General features: G+C 47.8%; 1 protein-coding gene across 4 annotated transcripts in view; it reads right to left on the reverse strand.

Annotated features, from left to right (window-relative positions):
* The window catches only part of UVSSA (UV stimulated scaffold protein A), a 96473-nt gene that overhangs the window by 54472 nt on the left and 16998 nt on the right, over positions 1 to 25003 (reverse strand). For all 4 annotated transcript variants that reach the window (XM_077344032.1, XM_077344030.1, XM_077344031.1 and 1 more), the window contains one exon: positions 10186 to 10282. In XM_077344032.1, the coding sequence (XP_077200147.1) occupies positions 10186 to 10282 (97 nt within the window). The remainder of the gene's footprint in view (positions 1 to 10185; positions 10283 to 25003) is intronic.

Below are 25003 nucleotides of genomic sequence, written 5' to 3' on the forward strand. Positions count from 1 at the left end.
GACATGACTCGGTGCTTGCACAGGGGATACCTTTACCTTTACCTTTTAAGCTAGGAGCTCATGACTTACCATGTCAAGCACTGCCATGAGATCAAGCAACATGAGCAGTGCCGACCCAACTTGTCCAGCTGCCATCACAGGTTATCTATCAGGGTGATCAAGCTGTTTCCACTCCATGGCCAGGACGGAAGCCAGAATGGAAAGGGTCAAGAACTGAAGCTTTCTCTGGGTATGGTAAGAGTTGGTCTGTGGCTGCCCTTTCGACCAACTCCCTCAGAACCACCAGATGTGAGACAGGGCAGTATTTGGTCGGGTTTCAAGAATCCAATGATGGTTAGCCTTCTTGGGAATTCCCCAGCAGAACGGGAAAGACCGAGCTCCCAAAGGGGGCCTTATAGTCTTCCACCGCCTGATTTGAGCAGTCAAAAACTAGGATCTAACAGGCATTTGGTTGGCCTCACTGACATTAGCAACCTACCCACTTTGGTCAGTGAGAGCGATCTAAAGCTCTCATCAAACACCTCAAAAGCAGCCAGCTCCCATTCTGTGTCCAGGGAGGTCAAGGTGGAGCATGGAAAACCTTATCCGTGAAATAGCTTGTAAATGCCTTGCAGCTAATGCCTAATTGGTTATTATTTTGGCACCCTTCCTGGAGAGCGGTAAGTGACTGAATTACCCTAAATAATTAAGCTGGGCATGAGCTAACGGATGTCATTGAGGTTGCATAAAACTCTTGTTTAGCAACCTTCACTGCCCTCTAAGAGGCAGCGTCCTAGTCACCTCAGTTCCCGTTTCCTCTCACATAGCTCCAAGGCATACCAGGAAGCCTGTTTGAGGTGGGGGTGAAGGGGGCCTTGGGGAGTAATCTTATTGATGGCAGCCAGCATCTGGCTATGTCAGTTGCTAACCAAATCATCTAATGTGTTGCCAAGAGGCATTGGGTGGGAAGTTAAGGGAGAAGATGTTCCTTCCAGTCCCACACCATGTAGAGCAGGGGTAGTCAAACTGCGGCCCTCCAGATGTCCATGGACTACAATTCCCAGGAGCCCTTGCCAGCATTCGCTGGTGAATGCTGGCAAGGGCGCCTGGGAATTGTAGTCCATGGACATCTGGAGGGCCGCAGTTTGACTACCCCTGATGTAGAGAAATGGGATGGCTTCCATTCCCGCAGGGCCACTTATTCTGTTAACAGGCTCATAAAATGGCTGGCCTCTTACTTCACAATCAGATACACACAAAGTCCAAAGAAGAGCTGTCCAAGAAGCTCACCTGTGGGCAGGGCACGCGGGCCTTTTCTGTGGCAGCTCCACCATAACAGAACAGCTTCCCCAGGAAGGGGCGCCTGGTCCCACCCGTCTAGTCTTCAGTTTTACTTCGGAATCCATTTGACTCATTTTGTTTTTCATTACTGGCAGTCCTAATCAAGTTTTTTGAACCTCTTGTGGCGCAGAGTGGTAAGGCAGCAGAATTGCAGCCTGAAAGCTTTGCCCATGAGGCTGGGAGTTCGATCCCAGCAGCCGTCTCAAGGTTGACTCAGCCTTCCATCCTTCCGAGGTCGGTAAAATGAGTACCCAGCTTGCTGGGGGGTAAACGGTAATGACTGAGGAAGGCACTGGCAAACCATCCCATATTGAGTCTGCCATGAGAACGCTGGAGGGCGTCACCCCAAGAGTCAGACACGAGTCAGTGCTTGCACAGGAGATACCTTTACCTTTACTCAAATTTTTAAACTGTGGTCTTTTATGGTATTTTAAATTATTGTTTACTCATGTTGCAATCTGTCTTGAGTTCCACAAGGTAGAAAGGCAGTTAATGTTTTAAATAAATAAATATAACCTCAAGTACGTTGATGCAAAATTTACTTTTAAAAAGACAGTAAAGCAATAAAGCAGTCATTTTGAATGTAGGCAGGTGGATTAATTTAAAATCACGAACAAGACCAATTTCTATAAGTGATATAAACAAATTTCTCATGTTGAAATTCATGTATTCCCTGTCCATGCAAGTGCACTAACTGGTTCCTTTCAAAATGAAGCTTATTCGTTGATAGTCAAAATAATATTTCCCCTCGAGATGCAAAGCAAAACATCCAAGCTGTTTGGCAGCAGAGCCCTTCAAGACTCCTCTGCTCATGCAGTCAGACTGAAGACCCAGGAAACTGTGAGCAGCAGTCCGGGATTGCAGACAGAAGGTTGAAATAGGAAAGAGAGTATCCAGCTGTCATCAGCTCACATGTGGAGTCCCACAGGGAGCAGGTCTCTCTCCTATTCTATTTAACATCTTCATGCGCCCCTGGCCCCAAACAAGCACGTTGGTCCTCAATATGGGCCAGAGCCTTTTCTGTCTTGCCCCCCCCCCCTGGTGGAATGAGCTCCCTGAATAGATCAGCGCCCTGCCCGAACTCCCACAATTCCGCAGGGGCCGCAAAAGAGAGCTCCTCCACCAGGCATTTGCCTGGGACTGACCACTGGTGCCCCTCAGACATCCCCTCCATGGCCTAAACCAATCTGACCTCTCTAGGGGCCTTAGCTAAGTTACCATTCCTGTTATACTGTTGTTGTTAAGATCACTGAAATTGTGTTATTCAGAACCGCTGTTAGCTTATTGTTGCTGTATATTGACTCTGTTATATGTTAGTCCGTTCCATGTATCCCCCTGTGATGCTATATGTAAACCACCCTGAGCCACATGGAAAGGCAGTAAAGAAATCCCGCTGAGCTGGAGGAGAGCGAGGGCATGATGCCTGCAGATACAAAGACAGGAGTTCCCACAATCATCATCCTTATACAGCCAGGCTTGGACCTCACAGAACATGAGGGCTGGTCTCCCACTGCAGCCAAAGGGGACCCCTAAGAACAGCATAATGGGAGATTTGGGGTCGGCAGCAAGAGCAAGGAATTTTAAAAAATCCCTAAAAGGATCACTTCCTTTCCATTGCCATCATAGGCCATTACTACAAAACAACCGCACAGTTGTGAACTTAGGGAGAAATTCCACAAGACTCCAGGCTATTGCTTCTTAGCTGGGGGAAGAGGAGCTTTCTCTGCCTTCTCCTTTCACTTGGCCCATGAGGTAAGTATAACTTTAAGTAGCATCTCTCCCAAATAAACACGCTAGTGCTTTCTTCTAGGGTTGTGCACTTTGGCACAGTTTGGCTACCTTGGCGATCACTGAAGCCCAAAGCGGTGTGTAGGAGACCAGCGCAGCGGCACGGAGAAGAGGGGTGGCTGGTGTGCCACCGCTGCCCCTCCTCTCCACACTGCAGTGCTGGCCACCTTGGGCTTTAGAGATTGTCAAGGTGGCCAAACTGCACCAAAGTGCACAACTCTACTTTCTTCTAACTCTGCCCAACTGGGGAATGACCCCGACACTTTAACCATGACACTAGCAAGCATGGAATGGCACCTTCGGCCCTGGGGGGTGGGGTGGGGTGGGGGTGGCCACCATGCAGGCAAAGTCAGCCTTCTCCTGCTTTCTGGTCAGCAGCGTGTGCATAGCATCCAGCATCAGACCTCGTTATGCAGGCTAAATCGGATGATATAGAACAGATGGATTACTTAAGAACAATGAAATGTGGTAAATATTGTTCAGTGTTTAGAAATTCGTAGCACAGCAAGGCTGAAGTCTGAAATAAATTTTATCTGGTTGTCAGATTAGGTCAAAAAGGAAAAATAGAGACTATGAGGGAAGATGCAGTGAGTGACTTGGGAACCAGCCTGATTTTCTCCAAATGCAGCATCTACTGGAAATAAGAACTAAGAGGATTCCTGTTTTCCTTCTTCTCCTCCTAGACACAGGGCAGAGCAGGTAAGCCCAGCAGAGTCCTGATAACACTCCAAGAACAGAAATGTGCTAATCAGCATGAAAGCAAGGATTACGTTGGACAGAAAGCTCTCAACCTTACAGTTGAATCAGAGCTGCAAGCTTTAATTGATTAATTGGTGCCATTAATCAATGAACGCTTTAATCACACCTTAAAATTTCCCCCTGATTAATCAGCAGGATTGGGAATAAGTAAAAATTCTGGACTCTTAAGAGGTTCATATTTCACAGACTGTATAAAATTTAATTAAAGCAGTTCAATGCAGGCTTTCCTCTAGCTTGAACCTGCAGCTAAGCACATGGGGTTGGATTGTTTTCCTTCTACAACACAGAACTTCCTTCTAAAACAAAAGCAATGCACTGGTGGGAAGAGCCACTGCTATGGGAAAATTCTACAGGCCTCAGGGCTACTGCTGCTTAGCTGGCAGAAGAGGAGCTTTCTCTGCCTCCTTGTTTGTGACCTGACAAAGGGCACTACTGGGGGACTCTCCTAGACAAAAAGCTACGTGGGAATCATAGAATAATAGAGTTGGAAGGGACCTCCTGGGTCATTTAGTCCAACCCCCTGCACTATCACATCCCAATCGCTCATCCACTGTCACCTGCCACCCCCTTGAGTCTTCTCACAGAATCAGCCTCTCCGTCAGATGACTATCCAGCCTCTGTTTAAACATCTCCAAAGACGGAGAACCCACCACCTCCCGAGGAAGCCTGTTCCACTGAGAAACCGCTCTAACTGTTAGGAACTTCTTCCGGATGTTTAGATGGAATTTCTTTTAAAATTATTTGAAATTATTTGAAATAATTTCATCCCATTCGTTCTGGTCTGTCCCTCTGGGGCAAGAGAGAACAATTCTGCTCCATATGGCACCCTTTTAAATACTTGACGATGGTTATCAGATCTCCTCTCAGTCATCTCCTCTCCAGGCTAAACCGACCAAGCTCCCCCAACATTTCCTCAAACGTCATGCTCCAGTTTGTCTATATCCCTCTTCAGCCGTGATGCCCAAAACTGAACACAGGGAAGCAAGATAAGTAGAATGTCCACAGGATACAACCCATCATTTCCCTCAATGCATTAAAATCATTTATCAAATGGTAGATGAACCCACAAGAGGTTCAGCCATACTGGACTTAATACTGACCAACAGGCAAGAGTCGGTGGATGAGGTGAAGGAGGTGGGGACCCTAGGGGGAAGTGACCATGTCCTCATAGAATTCCTTTTGAAATGGGGAGCCAAGGAAGCTTGTAGCCAGACACGGACGTTGGATTTTTGTAGGGCAAACTTTAATAAACTCAGAGACATGATGAGTGTCATACCATGGATGAGAATGCTGGAAGGGAAGGGAGCATGTGAAGGGTGGGCGCTACTCAAAAAGAGCTATTGCATGCTCCATCAATGACTATCCCAGAAAGACGAAAACACTGCAGGAGCTCTAAGAAGCCTATTTGGATGAACAGAGAACTTCAAGAGGAACTAAGAAAGAAAAGGAAAATGTTCAGGAAATGGAGGGAAGGACAGAGCTCTAAAGAAGAGTACCTACAGGTTACTAGGCACTGTAGATCAATCATCAGAAAGGCCAAAGCTGAGAGTGAGCTAAGATTGGCCAGGGAAGCCCATTGTAACAAGAAAAGATTTTTCAGTTATGTGAGGAGCAAACGTAAAGTAAAGGAGGCAATAGGCCCACTGTTGGGTAGGATGGACAAACTCTAATGGAAGATGCAGAGAAAGCAGAAAAGCTTAGTGCCTATTTTTCATCTGTTTTTTCCCACAGGTCAAAGGGTTTAGGCACATCTAGAGATGGCAGTAGCCAAAGGATAGTGTCTGGGTGGCAGGTTAACATGGATAGAGAGGTTGTCGAGAGGCATTTAGCTGCACTGGATGAGTTCAAATCCCCTGGGCCGGATGAAATGCACCCGAGAGTACACAAAGAACTTTCCAGAGAACTTGCACAGCCCTTGTCCATCATCTTCGGAACCTCTTTAAGGACTGGAGATGTCCCGGAGGACTGGAAGAGAGCAAACGTTATTCCGATCTTCAAAAAAGGGAGGAAGGATGACCCGGAAAACTACAGACCAGTGAGTCCGACCTCTGTTGTGGGGAAGATAATGGAGCAGATATTAAAGGGAGCGATCTGCAAACATCTGGAGGACAATTTGGTGATCCAAGGAAGTCAGCATGGATTTGTCTCCAACAGGTCCTGCCAGACCAACCTGGTTTCCTTTTTTGACCAAGTAACAGATTTGCTGGATCGGGGAAATTCGGTTGATGTCATTTACTTGGATTTTAGTAAAGGTTTTGACAAGGTTCCCCATGATGTTCTGATGGATAAGTTGAAGGACTGCAATCTGGATTTTCAGATAGTTAGGTGGATAGGGAATTGGTTAGAGAACCGCACTTTATCTACATAAAGTTGAAAGGGTACAGAGGAGAGCAACGAGGATGATCTGGGGCCAAGGGACCAAGCCCTATGAAGATAGGTTGAGGGACTTGGGGATGTTCAACCTGGAGAAAAGGAGGTTGAGAGGGGACATGATAGCCCTCTTTTAAGTATTTGAAAGGTTGTCATTTGGAGGAGGGCAGGATGCTGTTCCCCTTGGCTGCAGAGGAAAGGATGCGCAGTAATGGGTTTAAACTACAAGTACAACGATATAGGCTAGATATCAGGAAAAAAATTTTCACAGTCAGAGTAGTTCAGCAGTGGAATAGGCTGCCTAAGGAGTTGGTGAGCTCCCCCTCACTGGCAGTCTTCAAGCAAAGGTTGGATACACACTTTTCTTGGATGCTTTAGGATGCTTTGGGCTGATCCTGCATTGAGCATCCGGACCATTCTCCATCAACTGCAGTGGTTGCCAGTTGAATTCCGGATCAGACTAAAGGTTCTGGTAATTACCTTCAAGGCCATTCGCGGTCAGGGCCCAGTGTACCTGAGGGACCGCCTCCCTACCTATGTCCCCAAAAGAGCTCTATGCTCCACTGCCGCCAACCGGCTAATGGTCCCTGGTCCTAAAAAAGTACACCTGGCCTCAACTAGGCCAGATAGGCTAGATATCAGGAAAAAAATTTCATAGTCAAAGTAGTTCAGCAGTGGAATAGGCTGCCCAAGGAGGTGGTGAGCTCCCCCTCACTGGCAGTCTTCAAGCAAAGGTTGGATATGCACTTTTCTTGGATGCTTTAGGATGCTTAGGGCTAATCCTGCGTTGAGCAGGGGGTTGGACTAGATGGCCTGTATGGCCCCTTCCAACTCTATGATTCTATGATTGAAAATAATAGAATAATAATAGAATAATAGAAATAATAGAATAAAGAATAAAGAATAAATAATAGAATAAAGTTTGAGTCCAATGCCACTTTAGGACCACTTTATACTCAGAATTAAACTTTCTTGGTTTTAAAAAACTTTGTTCTATGTTTTTTTCTTTAACCGTCATCATTAGCAGCTAACAAGGCTCAGATAACATTTGTCAGGAGGCGTTGTAGAAATTGGGGGGGGGGGGAGAGGCTCCTGCCAGCAGCAGCTGAGGTCAACCCAGGTTAATCTTTCTGATCCTCTTCTGGCAGGTGTTTCACCTGGGCAAGGCCAGAGTCAGGAAGACCTGGACTCTGGAGGATGACTCACAGCTTGCAACCTGCAATTGCCTGTTGGAAGGCCCTGGCAAGGCTGGATCAGTTTGTGTTCTCTTTGCTTTCTTAATTTGGAAGTTCTTCCTTTTTTAGAAGCGGATGTGGGTCCCTCAAGGCAGAAAAGGATCGTAAGAATTACGTTTTTATCCTAGACCTTCTGCAACATTAAATGGCCTTATTTTTAACTGAACTTTTGGCTGTGTTGAAATTGAGAATATAAGGTCCTTTAAATAAAGATTCATTTAGATTTGCTAGTAGACCTTTTTGTTTGAATATTGTTGTATTGGTATTGGTATTGTTTGATTGTTTAAACTGGGTATATTGGGGTTTTACTGTTTTTAGAATTTCATGATGTAAACTGCCGCGAGACCTATCGGGGAGCGGCGGTATAGAAATCTATAAATAAATAAATAAATAAAACTAATTAGTGAATTAATTTTTAAAATCCTATGGAGTAAACAACCCAGTATGAAATGTGAACTCCTTTGTACAAATATGCTCCAAAAATAATTAAGGAGACACAAGATGAAGAGACCAACTCACATCTCAATGTCTTGCACAAATGAGAGAGCCAGCTTGGCGTAGTCAAGAGCAGCGGCTTCTAATATGGCAAGCTGGGTTTGATTCCCTGCTCCTCCACATGCCGCCAGCTGGGTGCTCTTGGGCTCGTCACAGCCGTGTCAGAAGCTGTTCTCACAGAGCTCTCTAAGCCTCATCTACTTTACAGATGTTTGTTGTGGGAGAGGAAGGGAAGATGACTGTAAGCCACTTTGAGACTCCTTCAGGTGGTGAAAAACAGCTCTTCTTCTACAAACCCTGGTTTCTCTACCAGCACTATATAACAGACCAGTTTGCTTAGGAACTCATTTAGTCTTCCCTGTTCTGACTCCAAGCAGAAATGCAAGATCCACCCTAGGGGTGTGTGCTTCAGCGCCGCCTCGGCGATCACCACAGCCTGAGGCAACCAGCACCGCGGCATGGAGTGCTGGCAGTGGCAGCACACCAGCCGCATGCACGCAGGCACAGAGCTCTACATCTGTGTGCAGCCGCTGGCTGGCGTGCCAGTACCCCTCCTCTCTGTGCCGCGGCACTGGCCTCCTACACTGGGGTGGCCAAATCGAGCTGAGGCACACCACCGTCATCCACACTCCCTCTGAGCACAAAGACCCCTTCCTCTTGGCCAGCTGCAGCAATTGGAAACAGAACAGGGACGGGCACAAACCGCTCCTTCGTATTTCCCGGCTAAGGATGATGTCCCCTTGACCCTTTTCATTCATCTACTTCACTGGTTTCCTGAAATTTTAGTGCAGAAACAAAATTAATCTTTTACGACCTTTGCTGCCAGGCCTCAGAACTTGTGTAAAATTCAATCCAGCACAGAGCACATTTAACCCGCGTGATATGATTTATTGTAACAAAAATTAAACCATGCCATTCAGCCCACTAAAAGGCCTTTCACAGATGCTGTATGGTTAGAACAAAGATTGAAGAGATAAAGGTTATTTGGCTTAAATATACGGTAGTTAATTTTAGATAAAGAATAAAGTATATAGAATTTTAAGGATCATTAATGGAAGCGCACATCTTAATGGTGACTGCATTCCGATTGGGATTTGGAGATACGCATGAAGGCAAAAAGACTATTTTAACTGATGTTGCCAGGGGGAGGGTATAGGATAAGAGGGGAAAAAATAATTAACTCCTTTGCTTGGGGGAACTCAGATGTTTTTAAACCAAATAACCATAACAGATGTTCACAAAAACTGAACATTCCCCAAACATGGCTAGTTCATGTAGGACTCAATGTCCCCCCTGTAATTTCTCTCTGGATAGCAACACAATGACAAGCAGCACAAGACATGGGGCAACAATCCAGCCCTCTAATATAATAGGGATTCTGATCTTCCTGCACTCAGGATGCTTCCTGAAGAAGAAGCCCCTGGGAGTGAGATAAGGGCACTCGGCAAATGGCACGATGATCGGCTGAAACAAAGAAACCAAATGCTGGGGCCTGAACGTTTCCTTCTCTTTCTGCAGTGCACAGAAATCGGCGAAGGTGTCAAGTGCAGAGGTACACAAGAAAAGCAAACAGGGAGGTTGCAGAATAAATGCCGTAAAATATTTTAAAACTCAGAATCTCAGAAATATCAAGGACTAAAATATCTGCCAAATGCTGATTTTGATCAAAGCCTTTGGTTAAAAGAGCATATTGATAAAGAAAAAAAAAGCCAAACATTCTTACATCTCTCTCTCTCTCTTCCCCCTTATTCTGTCCTTCGAATCCTGACATGGCATTGTGGATGCCCCATGCATGATGGCCTTCCGTAGCTTGTTGTCATGCTGGCTCCACCCACTAAAATCATCTTTAGAAGTAAGTCAAGCCAGCCCTGTCCTGTTCCATCAAGTGATCAGCAGCAGTTGCAAGCCACTAATACGCATCTTGTAAGATGCACCTGAGTAAACAGCTGTTCCTTTTGAAATAACATACAGACCTCAACTGCTGCGCCTCGTTCTCGGCTCAAAAGCTGCAGCAGAATAAAGCAAGCCCCTGACCCACGCTGCCTCCGGGAGCATATTTGTTTTCCTTTACTCCCCTCTCTACCTCCAGATTTCCTCAGAGCAATCAGAGAGATTACCCGCACGCCTGATCACTTTATTACCTCATAAGGGCTGCTTATTTACTCTACGGCTGCAACAATGGGCACGGGTGAAGCTTCCCACAGCTGGGCAAACTCACCATACTCCTTCCGAAGGTGGTCCGGAATGCGGGGCTCATAGCCTTCCTTCGCAGAGACTTCCACAAATTCATCACTGCTGCTGTCAGAGGCTTTCATCTACAATAAAAACATCAAAGCATCAAAGCCAAAATGTAAATATACAACTGTGTGAGAGTGAAGAACACAAATGCCTCCGTCAGGCCAGGCCCCAATCCCTTAATGGGGACTGGCCAGGGAAGGGCTGCCCGGCCATCCCAGGTCAGCGGATCTCCCTCACACCACTTGGATTTCCTGCTTAAGATGGGCAGAAAACAGAAACCAGCCAGGGCTGCTGCCAGGGCTCCTGGAGATGCAGGGGCCAAATGGAGGACCACTGGGATCCTCAGGCACAGCCCCTCCGCCCAGAAAATGGAAACACACCTGGAAGCTACAAGAAGCTGTACAGCAGGCATTCCATAAACAGATAAAAAAACTGAAAATGGACATTAGAAGCTTAGCACTTAGAATCATAGAATTATACAGTTGGAAGGGACCTCCAGGATCATCTAGTCCAACCCCTTGCACAATACAGGAACTCACAACTACCTGCCCTACGGTGTCCCAATTCCATGTGCCGATGATGCCCTCGCCCCCCCTCAAATCTCCAAATCCCTGGACAGTCTGGCCTGGAGGAAATTTACCTCCCGACCCCGAAGTGGCATGCAAGAAAGGGCCACAAGAGCCAAACACTGACACAATCCCTTCCTGCCCACCACTCACAATCTGCCTCAGTTCATGGAATCAGTGTTTCTGTCAGATGGCTAGCTAGCCTCTGCTCAAAAACTTAAACACTTAAAACATCCAAAGAAGCTGCACACGTGCGGTCTCTCTCTCTCTCAAACACCTTTGTAGGGGGTTATTTCCACAGCTTAGGACAGAAACCCACCTGTAATTTCCTAAGACATTTGCAGAAAGAAAGCTCACAAAACCTCATTATCTTGATTATTATATTTTAAAGTGAAGTATCTCCTATCCTCAGTAGCATAATGGCAACGCATTTCAACATGCTTAACTATTAGATGACAGCGGGGAAACAAAATTATCCAAGGGAGATGAATGTTTTGTTCACTAACCCAACCACTAATTACCATTTCAGACCTGACAGTCTGCAATCAACAAACACTGAAATGAAGTGTAAACAAGTGCCCCAAATGTTATGAATGCTTTGTTGTAACCATAAGCCATAATAAAAAGTTGAGCTAGGAAGTGACATATGCACAAAGGCCATCCCTCTCATCTAAAGATATTCTTGGCTATTAAACTATTAATAATCCTTTTATTATTAAACCTTTTAGAGATTTCCAGCTGGGATGTGATCTTCTCCCTGTGAAATTCTTGGTTTTACCAGCACTTAACCAGCTGTCTTCGTACCAAATTTGGCCCTGGTGCACTTGCAGCCTCAGCTGCAGAATTATCACCAAAAGCATGTAAATGGGCCTCTCTGAAACCTGACCTATAAATGAAGAACGAGAATGTGAATATGCAACTCAATATCCAAATTCCAAAAGCAGTATGGCAAAAATATACTTTAATTCTTTAGTCTCAAGATTAAATTATTAATATTAAAAATATTGTATGCATTTAATGGACAGTTAGTAGAGTCCTTAAATGGGGATTATAAGACTCAGGAAGGAGGTGGAGATGTAATTAGCCAAGAGCAAATTTGACACACACTATGGCTATGTCCAATTATCTGTTAGAAATTAATAGGCAAATTATGGTTTATGCTATGGTTTTCAAGATTAAGAGAAGATCTAAAAGAATCTCAAGGGACATTAAGTGAACAAACAGAATTTGAAAAATGTATTGTACAAAACAAAACACATCTTTTAGGCTATACAAATCTTTAACTGCTCCTGTGGAGTGGATTAAATAAAGGAGTAAGGGCTAAAGGGGAGGAGATAGGGCGGGCTCTGTCCGGGATAAAAACTCGGAGGGCCAAGCAGCCAATGGGGAGCCGCGCAAAGTGCCTCGCCTGGGCCACCCGGGGAGTTGTCGCTCAGAGGAAGAAGCCTTCCCCAGCGGTAAGTCCTCCGGCCAGCTTCCCCTCGGCCAGGGAGCCTTCTGCCTCACCTGCCCCTGGGCTTGACAGTAGGCTGCAAAGCCCGCCGCCGCCATCCGGAGCCTTCTGTCGGGCCCTGGGGCAGCCTCGCCTGCCCCTGGGCCCGGCAGTAGGCCACAAAGCCCGCCGCCGCCTTCCGGAGCCTTCTGCCAGGCCCTGGGGCAGCCTCGCCTGCCCCTGTCCCCAGGAGAAGGCCGCTAAGCCCGCCGCCGCCGTAGCCAGCCTTCTGCCAGGCCCTGGGGCAACCGAGCCTGCCCCTGGGCACGGCAGAAGGCCGCAAAGTCCCCTTTAAGGCCACCTACCTTACTCTGTTCCTCCCTTCCTCCCAGCATTCCCTTTCTCCTTCCTTTCCTCCCAGCATTCCCTTTGTCCTTCCCTTTCTTCCTTCCTCCCTCTCTCCCATATGCCTCTTTCTGGCTACCTGTTTCTCTCCCTCTTCTTCTGTCTCTATCTTCCTCCCTTTCTTTCTGTCTTTCTCTCTGTTTCTCCTTTCCCTCCTTCCTTCACGCCATCCCTCCACCCACACACCATGCTAGGGCCCGCTGTATTTTGGCCACAGCGGGCTAGTATATCTAGTATATAAATATTTGTTAAAAATAGAAACAGAAACAGAACAAATGAAGACCTGTATGGTAAAATAGATGCAAATTTTTGGTGTTCCTATACCAATGGTAGATTGGGAGGATTTATGGTATAAAACTGTTAAGATGACAAAATGCCAAATGTTGTGAGAGAACTGGTACAAAATGTTTTATAGCTGGTATTTAACACCTAAAGTAATAAATAAACGTCCAGCCAATTCAATGATAAATGTTGGAGATTTGTAATGATTTTGTTTAAATGTTCATGATAAATTACAAACGGTATTTAAATGTAAATTTCCTGTAGACCCTACAAACATGTTCCAGAAGGTTTACCAAGGGAAGGAAGAGAATATTTCTTCCATGCAACTACAGCTGCCAGACTCCAAATTGCTGCAGGTTGGAAAACGCAAAAAGTTCCACAGATGCACACTTGGGTGGTAATAATCAGAGAACGTGCTGTGATGGCTAAATTGACTAAACATGGTTAACTGGAGACCACCACAAGAATTCCAAGACTGCTGGGAGGGATATTTAAGTGTTCTGTAACTTTGTAATTTACTTTATTTTTGTAATCTCCTTTGATCTTTAAAATAAGTTTTTTTTAAAGAAGTTAATAAGCAAATTAATTTTATACCAGATTATTCACTAGCTCTTAATCTACTTACTGCGGCACTGGGTTCATCCCTTCTTCCCGGAACCTCTTAAAAGGGCAACATTTCTGGATATTAGGACCCTTGGAAACAGTTAAACAGTTCTTCAGAAAAGGCAAGTCATAGCTGCATCACACAGTGGAATGTGGACGAAAGCCATTTTGGACTTTCCTGGTCACAGATGTATATGGCATTTGTTCTCAATTTGTGGATTTATTTGGTGACGTGTACATTAGATTGGATACAGAATTTGGACATCTGGTTGCTTTGGGACTGAATAGGATTGGGGGGGGGGGGACTGCCTCTAAGAAGCTGTAAGGGAGACTTTTTTAAACCTGCAAATTTCAATAGATCTGGGAGTGTAGCAGACTGAGAAAATCCTAACCCGGGCGGCAGGCAGTAAGACAGCCAGAAGCAGTCCTAGCCAGGCCTGGAGGCAAGGCAGACCCAGCCCATGTCCTGACAGGCCGCTTGCTGCTAGCAGCTCACTCCTTAAAAGCAGCAGTTAATGGCTGACACCTAAAAAAAACCTGTGTTCTTCCAACAATTTTGAAGCCAGTTTTGAAATCAAAAGGTACTGGCATAGTAATCCTTTTGATCGAACAGTGCCATCCACTCCAAAAATCACAATTCCCTTTCTAAGATAGTCCTCCTCTAAGAAAAAGTAATTTCTGCTAGAGATGCCCTCACATAAACACATGAGCAGAGGTGCAAATGACATCCCCACACAAGCATCTCACATTCTCACCCTTTTCCACAGCTCCCATTTCTTTCTGGGGTTCCTGGGTGGGGAGGTCTTTCCGGTGGTTTGATTACGTCTGTATCCACCACCATTCATTTCCAGGCCCATGCTATGCCGCAATACAGGCACAAAAGCACCCCATGCACACCTACAGACGCGTCCTTTAATTTTCTACAGGAAATCACACCACCATTCAATCATACTTAGGAGAGTGGATCACCCAGCAGCTAGTCACTAAGATACTAAAGCTATTTGCCCCCTCCCCCCCCCCGAGAACCATCGTTCCCCCTTCTCCATAGTTGTATTCATGGACTGCTCTTTTTAGAAAACAGTCCCATAGCCTTAACCTTGTAGAGGTTTCTTTGGGAAGCTGGTATTCAGGGATCTGTAGACAACAGCAGCAGTTTAGACCAAAAATCTACAGCATTTCTTCGATTCAGGCACTTATCATAGGGAAGGCACCTGGACATCTGCAACTGGGCAAACACGGAGATGTAGTATCTAATCCGGGCGCAGGCAAGGAACACTTCCTACCTATTCAAGACAAATTATAGAGAGCATTTCTGCTGCAATACAACAGTCTGTAAAATGTTCCACAAAATGGGATCATCAAGACATATTTAACCAGCAGACTTGTTTCCAGTGCAGGTAAGCGAGGCAGTTAACTTAGAATCGTTTTCAAACCAAGAACGTGGCCTGCAGGATTCTCTTGATCTGACCAGCAAGACTTCCTTAAGCAAACACTTTCGACACACATGCATGTCAACTACAGTTAATAAATCTGCACGCAGAACGAGGCAGATGTCTCAAAAAAAAAAAAAAACCCTAACAGACAAACTTGAAAAAGTAGAGCAGCATTTCTCAAGACTTCCTAAATTGCCCCAGATTTTATTTTGTTATTGTTTAAGACGACTCTTGACATGTTGAGAACTAGGATTTGGAAAGCATCACACCACACAAAAATAGTCCATCTGATCATCCCAAGGTGGAAACTGCAGCCTCAACCTCCCTGCCTCCTTGCAGGGGCTCCAACTCTGAGACCCTCACAAAGCTCTGCCGAGGAATAATCAGATGCAAATTCACTTTGTTTAGGCACAATCCATGAGTTGTGCATTTAGGCACTACAGGAAGCATTAATCATGGGAAACTGTAATTTTTGTTATCAGTCCAACACTAATCAAAAGGGAAACCTGTCACTAGCGCTGACCTGTGAAACGTCCCAATTATACTCCTCGGAAATGACAGGAGCACTTAACTTGCTCACTGAGTAAATGACGACAATCAATCACGTTTGAATAACAATGAGCCACGGAGCTGAAAATTATTTTTTGTATAGAATCTACCCAGGAATTTATGAAAGGTGAAAAGCAACCCAAGGTTTTAGGGCCATTATAGCTTTCAGCTAGAGCACCGCATATCAAACACTAAACAGAATTTATGCGTTTTAATTTTCTAAAAGGTAGATGTGGACTTGGTGCTACAATGCATAATGCCAGATTTTAAATATGGGGGTCATTTTCATAAAATATCATGCGTATTGTCTGCATCCTTGAATTCAAAGAGAATTTTTTTATTAAATTTTGTATTTCCTGTAAAAAAAAATTAACTGCTTGGCTAACTATGAGGAATTAAAGCCTTTGATATAAAACGCTGGCTCTCATATAACTTTAAACAGTTGATATTTTTCTTCATTTGTTAAGGTAATTGCTTAGGGGAAAAAGCATGCCAGTGCCACTGAACGGCTTATTTAAGAACCATGGGTTGGTTCAGCAAGTTCACAGTGGTGGCTCTTGGTGCCTCCTCACTGTAGGCCCCCCTCCCACATATGGTTCAGAGGGGCTCTCGGGAACAATCCAAGACGCTCCGTACCACAGAGGACGGCAGCCGGAGAAGGACTCCTCACACCCCCAAACACCAGAGATATAAATGTAATAATAAATAAGTAAGTAACTCCATCACTACACACATTTGTGCTGTTCCACTCCTCCAGGATCCAGCTGCACCTGTCCAATTCCGAGCCTCGCCAGCTCAGTGGGCAAATCCACACTGGAGCTACCAACAGACAAGCGAGATCTTTATCCAAATCTGCGGAAACACCCTGGGTTGGCAGAGAACCCTGGAAGACACCCTGGGCTGCACCTCTGGCTTGGCGGGGCAAACACAATAACCCCCTGCTGATTCCAATCTAAAGGCAAACTGGATTTTCAGTAGTCAGGACTTCAGGGACATTGTCAAGCTGATAGTGGAAAAGAGAAAAAGTCCGGTAGCAGCTCAAAGACTAGCAAAAATTGGGGCAGAGAATTGTGAGTCACTGCTCACTTCTTCAGATAACAGAATATCAGTTACCAATATGATGTCTGAAGAAGTAAGAAGTGACTCACAAAAGCTTCTACCTTGCCCCAAATTTTGTCACTCTTTGAGGTGCGCATATACTCTTTCTCGTTCTGACTCCTGCATGGCCTCCCAGCTTGATCTACTGACAAGAGGGTCTCTGACAGACTGATCATACACTGTGTGGGGGAGCCAACTGAGTTGTGCCAGCACTATAATGTTCCAGCTCTTGCCACCAAGGGAACAGGCATCACAGGCGAGTGACACCGCGATTGGGGTGTGGAAGTGACTGTCAGTGTAAACATTCATACCTGCCATCTACTACGATTATTGTCCCGGTGACAACGCTGGTGGGGCATCACTAGATGGTTGGGGTATGTGATCCCAGCACAGCCGAGCTACGGCTGCTGACTGCCCCTACCTGAGGAGGCTGGACAGCCCAGAGAGAAACATCAAGAGGACACAGATACGTGTTTAAGACTACTTTAAGTCCTTGTCCTGCCACCTCAGAGATGTTTTGTCTCCTTCCCCCCTGCCAAAGACCATTCTCCCTAAAGTGTTTCTGTGGGGAGTTCAGTTTTGCTTCCACTAACATGATGTAAGGCATCCTCAGCTAAGTGAACTCTAAACTTCATTTATCTTTCAGCAGGCTTGATGACTATGCATTTAAAAACCCATTCTATCTTATAAACTAAAAATTAAATGTACTCAGCTGTGATGGTCGTCATTGCATCTGCTATTTATATGCTAATACCCTCCCTGGGAGATCGTGCAAATTATCCCACCGTACCAATATTTCATGTGCATCTACTCATAGCCAGCTAAATATTTTTTCCTAGAGGAGAGTAGATTTTTGGCCAAGAAATTAATATTTACCACAGTGGAACCAATTTATATGGACAACTTTATGTGACTGCATTTTGAGCTTGGTCAGAACATAAAATATAGTCGTCACCTTAAATGCAGGAAATACAGGTAAATCATGCAATGTTCATTAATAAGAGTGTAGAAACCTTCTGAAACAACAAGATAGAACTAAATAAAGTAACATTGGAATAGAGATAAAAAATAAATAAATGTTCTATTATTCGTTTTTAATCACAAATGCAAACAGTACATCAAGTGAACCACAGTCTATTCGGTGCTTCCTCTGTTTAAAAAGTAGCAATGACTCTGGAATCAGAAAGACACACTTTGTCACAACCACAAACATAAACCCAGATGAATTTGCTGAAGGGTTCCCAAAACAGCCTGATATACTAGAAATGTGTGTGTGGGGGGGGGGGGGGACGAGTGCCAGGAATCTGTCAGTTTTACGATGCCTGCAGTTTATTGCAGCTTGTCCAGCCCCCGTATGTGCCAGCCACTCCTTTCTCTCTGCAGAAACACCCAGATGCAGCTGGGAACCGCAGCCTCGTGTATCTCGGCCCAGAAAGGCTCTCTGGACCCTGTTTCAGCCTGCTGAGCAATCTAAGAGGTGCCAAATACTTTGCTTACAACATGTCAGAGTAGAAATTATTCTCTTAGTCCTGTGCACAGCTGTTGAATTTCATGCTGTTTATTACGGCCACGATTTGAACTAGCCCATACACAGTTTTAACTGTGTTTTGCGAACTGCTTTAAGAAAAAGAAGGGCATGTGCATTTTTAAGCTTTTAAAAGGAAGAGTGCGTCACTGTTCCTGATATGAGTATCTACTGAAAACCATGAGACTAATGTCTTGATTTCTCTGGCTTTAGGGAACAATGCTGGTACTCTTTCTTACCTACTCCTCACACCCATCCTCTAGGTCTCTTCCTGCCCTACGCCATATCAGCAGCACTCCAGAGATTGGGCTGAGAGACAGAGACTAGCAGTGGGTAGCTTCACAGCAGATGGAGGACTGGATCCCAAATCCACCCAGTCCCAGTTTAGGCCCTTGACTGCGCCTGAAGAGCAGTTGCTAGTCCAAAAGAAGGGGCAGGAACACTTCAGAAATGAAGCACGGCTCCAAGCATGGGGCCTCAGAGCAGTAACCCAGTAACCCAGATGAAGAAGAGAAGCAATTTTAGAAAAGGTGAAATGGACAAGAGCATAAATCAGGTCAGAAGAGAGGCGAGAGTAGGAAAGAAGCCTTCAGAGAAGATGGTTCTCATTGAGAGCAGAAGAGTTGGTAAGTCTGCATCCTGAAATATGCTTAGTTAACCAAAGGAGGTTAAGAAATATTAACATGCCACCACAGGAGTGACTTGTAGCGCATGTATTTATGCAGGTGTGTAGCAGTGTTGGTCTGAAGCAGCAGTCCAGGGTCACACTCCTTCAAAGAAAAAATCTACTCACAGTCTGACTCTGAGGGTATATGGAACATACCTGCTCTGGGGTTACCTGGTCAGGGCCCCCTCCCACACTTGCAAACACACAGACACACACACAGAGGCTCCCTTCCCTTCCCTTCCCCCCTTATCTGTAGGTTTCTTGACCTCCTCCTTGGTTCCCCCTCTTTCCCTCACTTGCAAGCACACAAACACACATAGACTCCCTTCCCTTGCTACATCCTGTTTCCCGCCCTTACCTGTTGATTTCCTAACTCCCCCCCCCCCCAGCAAACACACACATACTCCCTTTGAACCCTGAGTCTGAACTGGTTCAGATCAGCCCTTCAGTAAAATAAATATGATCCTTTGCCTGAGATTGTGAAAAGCTTCTAAGAACTGCAGCAGTCTAAGGGATGGCTCCTTCCTATGCAGGCCAGGGATTTGGGCTTCTTGTTCTACAGCAGTGGTCCCCAACCTTTCTGAGGTTGGGGACCAGCAGGGCATCGGGGTGCAGCCCGCGGCCCGCGGGGGCCACGCCCACGCATCGGGCCGCACCCACACGGGCGCGGCCGGCCCTGATTCCCTCTCCCCGCCCTCCCACAGTAAGAAGCTTCCCGGGCTGCAAGATTGCGGCCTGGGAAGTTTTTTACTGCGGGGGGGCGGGGAGAGGGAGCCGCGGCCCGGCGCAATGGCCTTCGCGGCCCGGCACCGGGCCACGGCCCGCAGGTTGGGGACCACTGTTCTACAGGACAATTTCTGGCTTCAGATTCAATCAGTGCGGTGAAGGAGTTTGTCAGTGCTACTGACAACAATTTTGCTAGCAGGATTGCTACCATCATCTTGCACAGATGGACAATATCTGTTTAAACAACCGTTCCATTGTGTTTCTGTTGTGTTATTAGTACCAAATCTGCATTAAATTATGAAACTGTGAATGCTCACGGACTTAACAAGTATCTTTAAACCGCCTTTAAACCGACTAAATAGATTTGTTTATTTATTTATTTATTTATTTGATTTGTATGACTGCCGCTCTCGGAAACCGGCTCGCGGCGGTTCACAATGTTTTAATACAAATACAATATATTAACCATTAAAATTCCCCATTAAAACCCCATTAAAATAATGACTGAGTCACAATGATGGCGATTAAAAAACTATTCCCGTACAGGCCCACTGGATGAGCAGAAGGGAACGGATGGATAATTGGGCATAGGGTGGAACAATCTGGGGAACCAGGTCAGTCTAGTACTGGCCTCCCCCCTCCGGGGAGAGGGGTCCGATCTTAGCCCCGGGCCATCACCCGGCCTTAGACAAACGCCTGGCGGAAGAGCTCCGTTTTGCAGGCTCTGCGGAACTCAGAGAGCTCCGACAGGGCCCGCAGCTCTTCAGGGAGCTCGTTCCACCAGGTAGGGGCCAGGACCGAGAAGGCCCTGGCCCTTGTCGAGGCCAGGCGTGCCTCCCGGGGTCCTGGGATCATCAGCAAATTCTTACCCGCAGAGCGAAGTACCCTGCGGGGAGCATAAGGAGATAGGCGGTCCCTCAAGTATGCAGGACCCAAGCCGCGTATAGCCTTAAAGGTTAATACCAAAACCTTGAACCTAATCCGGAAACAAACTGGCAACCAGTGCAGCTGCTTCAGCAGAGGCTGAACATGGGACCTCCAAGATGATTTAGTGAGGACCCGTGCAGCTGCATTCTGTACCAGCTGTAACTTCCGGGTTAGAGACAAGGGTAGGCCCGCGTAGAGCGAGTTACAGAAGTCTAATCTAGAAGTAACCGTTGCATGGATCACAGTGGCCAGGTGTTCCAGGGGCAGGTAGGGCGCTAGTAGCCGAGCTTGGCGTAGATGGAGAAACGCCGTCCGAGCTACCTTAGTGACCTGGGCCTCCATGGAAAGTGAGGTATCCAGAATCACTCCCAAATTCCTGGCTTGGGGCACAGATGACAATTGTACCCCGTCCAGGCAGGGAAGACGCGCTTCCTGTTCCTGCTCCCTTCGGCCTAGCCAAAGGACCTCCGTCTTGGAGGGGTTGAGTCTCAGGCGGCTCCTCCTGATCCATCCAGCCACTGCTTCCAAACAACTGGCGAATTTTTCTGGGGGGAGATCTGGCCGGCCATCCATCAAGAGATAGAGCTGGGTATCATCAGCGTACTGATGACACCCAAGCCCATAACTCCGTACCAGCTGAGCCAGGGGACGCATATAGATGTTAAATAACGTGGGGGAGAGCACCGCTCCCTGTGGCACCCCACATGGGAGTGCAAAGGAGTTGGATAACTCCTCCCCCACAGCGACCCTCTGTGACCTGTTCTCTAGAAAGGAGGATAGCCATTTAAGAGCCACCCTTCCAATCCCAGTATCAGCGAGGCGGTGAACCAAGAGCTCGTGGTCAACCACATCAAATGCGGCTGACAGGTCTAATAGCACGAGAATGGCCGACCCGCCCCGGTCTAGCTGGCGCCGGAGATCATCTGTCAGGGCGACCAGCACGGTCTCCACCCCATGGCCAGGACGGAAGCCAGACTGGTATGGATCAAGGGCCGAAGTTTCCTCCAAAAATGCTAGGAGCTGGTCCGCGGCGGCCATCTCAACCACCTTGCCCAGGAATGCAAGATGCGATACCGGGCGGTAGCTGGCGGGGTCCCGCGGATTCAGCGATGGTTTTTTCAGAAGAGGGCGAACCACTGCCTCCTTGAGCCGCTGAGGGAATTCTCCCGATGTAAGGGAGAGGTTTATAATCTCCCTCAGGGGAACACCTATCCGTGGGTCGCTGGTCTTAAGCAACCACGACGGACAGGGATCAAGGGGGCAAGTGGTCGCCCTCACTGACCCTAGCAATTTGTCCACTTCGGATAAAGAGAGCCGCCTGAAGCCATCAAACCTGATCCCCCGTAACGGCCACGGAGCTTCTAGTTCACAAACTGTATCAACTGTGGCAGTAAGGTCATGACGGAGCGACAAGATCTTATCCGCAAAATAGCTCGCAAAAGCCTCGCAGCCAAGTTCCAATTGTCTACTATTTTGGTGCCCTCCTTCGAGGGCAGTAAGGGTCCGAACTACCCTAAATAATTGGGCTGGGCGAGAGCTAGCGGACGCGATTTCCGCAGCAAAGTAGTCACACTTTGCCGCTTTCACCGCCATCTCATACGCCCTCATAAGCGTGCGATGAGATGTTCTTGTAGCTTCGTCGCGGGTCTTCCGCCACACTCGCTCTAGCCGTCTCACCTCCCTCTTCCTCTCCCGAAGCTCCGCGGTAAACCACGGAGCCTGCTTGAGGCGAGGGCGGAGAGGGCGCTCAGGGGCTATCTCGTCAATGGCGGCCAACAGGCGGGACTGCCAGTCCTCTACCAAGGCCTCCAACGAGACACCGGAGGGCATCGGGTCCCGCAGAGCATTCAGGAATCCTTCGGATTCCATAAGTCTCCGTGGGCGGACTAAAATGCGTCCGTCACCCAAACAGGGGAGGGGTGGCATCCGTAGGCGAGCCTTCAGGGTATGGTGGTCAGACCACGGAACGATGTTGTTAGCCACCAGATCGATCTCAACACCAGCACCAAAGATCAAATCCAGGGTGTGGCCAGCCTGATGAGTGGGACCAGCAACAAACTGCGAGAACCCCAGTGTCGCCATGGCCGACACCAGGTCCAGGCCAAGTCCTGGAGCCGACGAATCCGCATGGACATTAAAGTCCCCCAAAATTAATAATTTGGGGAACTGCAATGTCCAGGCGGCCGCCGCCTCCAGCAGGCCCAGCAGGGCATCGGGCGGGGCAGTGGGTGAACGGTACACCGCCCAGATGGCCACGTTCTCGACCGATTCCCACGTCAGGCTGACACATTCAACTCCTGGGATCGATGGTGCTGGGAGAGCTCTGAAGGCATAGCTGTCCCGGACTAGGATCGCCACCCCACCCCCCCTACCATGGAGCCGGGGCTGATGGAGGACCGAGAAGCCGGGTGGCGCAAGATCTTTAAGGGCGACTGTTTCACCTTCACGCACCCAGCTCTCGGTGATGCACGCCAGGTCTACCCCATGCCCTGCGAAATAGTCCCGCAGGGTTGAGGATTTGTTCTTAATCGACCTGGCGTTGCATAGCATCAGCATCGGCTCCGCCCTAGCCCTCTCTCCTACAAATTTGGGGATGGGACGGAGGTTTGAAGGACAGCGAGCACATCGACCAGGCCACCGACCGTGTTTCCACGGTCGGGGCCTTTCTGGACCTGCGTGTGCCGCTCTCCCCCTATTATTGAACCTCCTCCCACCGCCATACCTCCCTTGGCCCAGAAGTGCTGGAATAGTTCTCCCAGGTTGGGTTATAACCCCCTCTCCCCTTCCATGCCCACTCTGTCGTTCCTGTCTGGCAGACCATGCCATGTCTAGACACAGCCAGTAGTGCCCTGTATATTGGCCCCAACCTTATCTAATTACTGCAATACCTTGGGTAGAGCGGCTGTAGCTCCTCCCTCTCACTGGCCCTAACCAATCTAACTAATCTAATTTAACCTAGCTGCTACCAATTCCCTCCCTAACCCACCCTAACCTCACCCTCCCTACACAGCCCCCTACAAAAAATCCCCCCTAGCCCGCCCAACCCAACACCTAACAGCTAGTCTAACCTCACAGAGGAGAGGATCTGTCAGATCCCGCCTTTCGGGGCTCTCTAGCTTCCCCTCTCCTCCACAACTCCACTTAAGGCCACTTCAGCCGCCCTAATAATTTTCTCCCAGCATCTCCCACAACTCCAACAACAGCTATCAGATTTCTTGGCTGTACTAGTTCTTCTTTATCCCAGAAGAATCTTTGTCGCCACAAGAGGGCGCCAAGGAACAAGTTCTTCCTCAGTTCCTCTCGGTCTATGACGCAGCAAGCTGAACTCTGGCAATCTACCAGTTCAGGCAGAAGAGACTCAGTTCCAGCCAGCCGAAGGATCTTAAAGGGGGAGGATGGTAAATTCAAGGTCCCCCTTTGTCTCAGCTGTCGCGGCTCACTCCTTTTCCCCTCCAAATCGCCGCCAAAGATTCCTTCCGTCCCAGGATCAAGTCGAGCAGTCCGATGTTCTTTGTCTTTTCTCCCTGCTGACCCAGTGCTCTGAACGCTGCACCTCTGCCCGGCGCTGCCGGGTCGGAGTAACTCCCACTTCAGGCACTGGGCAGAGTTATTTCCAAAGCTCTCATGAGCCCCTTGCAGGGAGACCGTCTCTCTCAGAGCTCCATAGACTCTCCTCAAGATCGAAGGAGGTGAGTTTGCATTCCTCATTCTGTCCGGGCGTCATAAAACTTTCTCCGGGAGGAAACCGGCACGAAGAAATAGGGGGGGGGAGGGCACTGTGATACCTTGGTGGCGTAATTTGCCTCCAGGAACCGTCCCAATAACTCTTCCAGACGGGTTGATAGCACTCTCCCACGGGTCGCGCCAGAGTCTCCCAGCAATGATGTTAGTCGGCCGGGGAATAACGACGCAAGCCCGTGGTCTCCGTGTCCTGGAAGGCCTGGAATACAGTCAGCTGATCTCCCCTTCTCCTTGCCTATTTCTCGCAGTCCGAGTTAGTAAGGTCCACTGGTGCCTAGATAATAATAGGCTCCCTTAAGTTGCAGAACAAAAACAGAGGGGGAGGGAATAATTCCCTCTCCCTAGCTAAAAAAAAGCCAGGGACGGGCAGAGCAAAGCTCCAGTGTCCGTCCTCGTCGCCATCTTGAAATGGTTAAGGGTTTCTAAGGCAGGATGTGTCCGTGATGAGGAAGGGTCCGGATTGGACCCTTCCTCAGGACAGACAATCGGAGGGACCAATCGGCAGGCGCACAGCGCCTGCCAATTGGTCCCTCCAATTCCCAGCCCCAGCAACTGCGAGCCGCGCTGTGCGCGGCTTGCAGTTGCTCCCTTTGCCGCCGGCCTGACACATCGGAGGCGCAAAGCACCTCCGATGCGTCAGGCCGCCGCCTGAGGGAGCCCCCGGCAGTCGCGCAGAGCGCGCCTGCCGGGGACTCCCTGCCCGCCAAATGACCGCCGCCCGGGGGAGGCCCCGCCGCCCGACGGACTTCCCACGATCCGGTAAGTGCCTAGAGCCCACTGTATTACTCATACAGCGGGCTTGATTACTAGTCAGCATTATAATTTTATAATAACTGATAATAAA

This window comes from Paroedura picta, chromosome 6 (assembly GCF_049243985.1).
Source record: "Paroedura picta isolate Pp20150507F chromosome 6, Ppicta_v3.0, whole genome shotgun sequence".
Taxonomy (NCBI): domain Eukaryota; kingdom Metazoa; phylum Chordata; class Lepidosauria; order Squamata; family Gekkonidae; genus Paroedura; species Paroedura picta.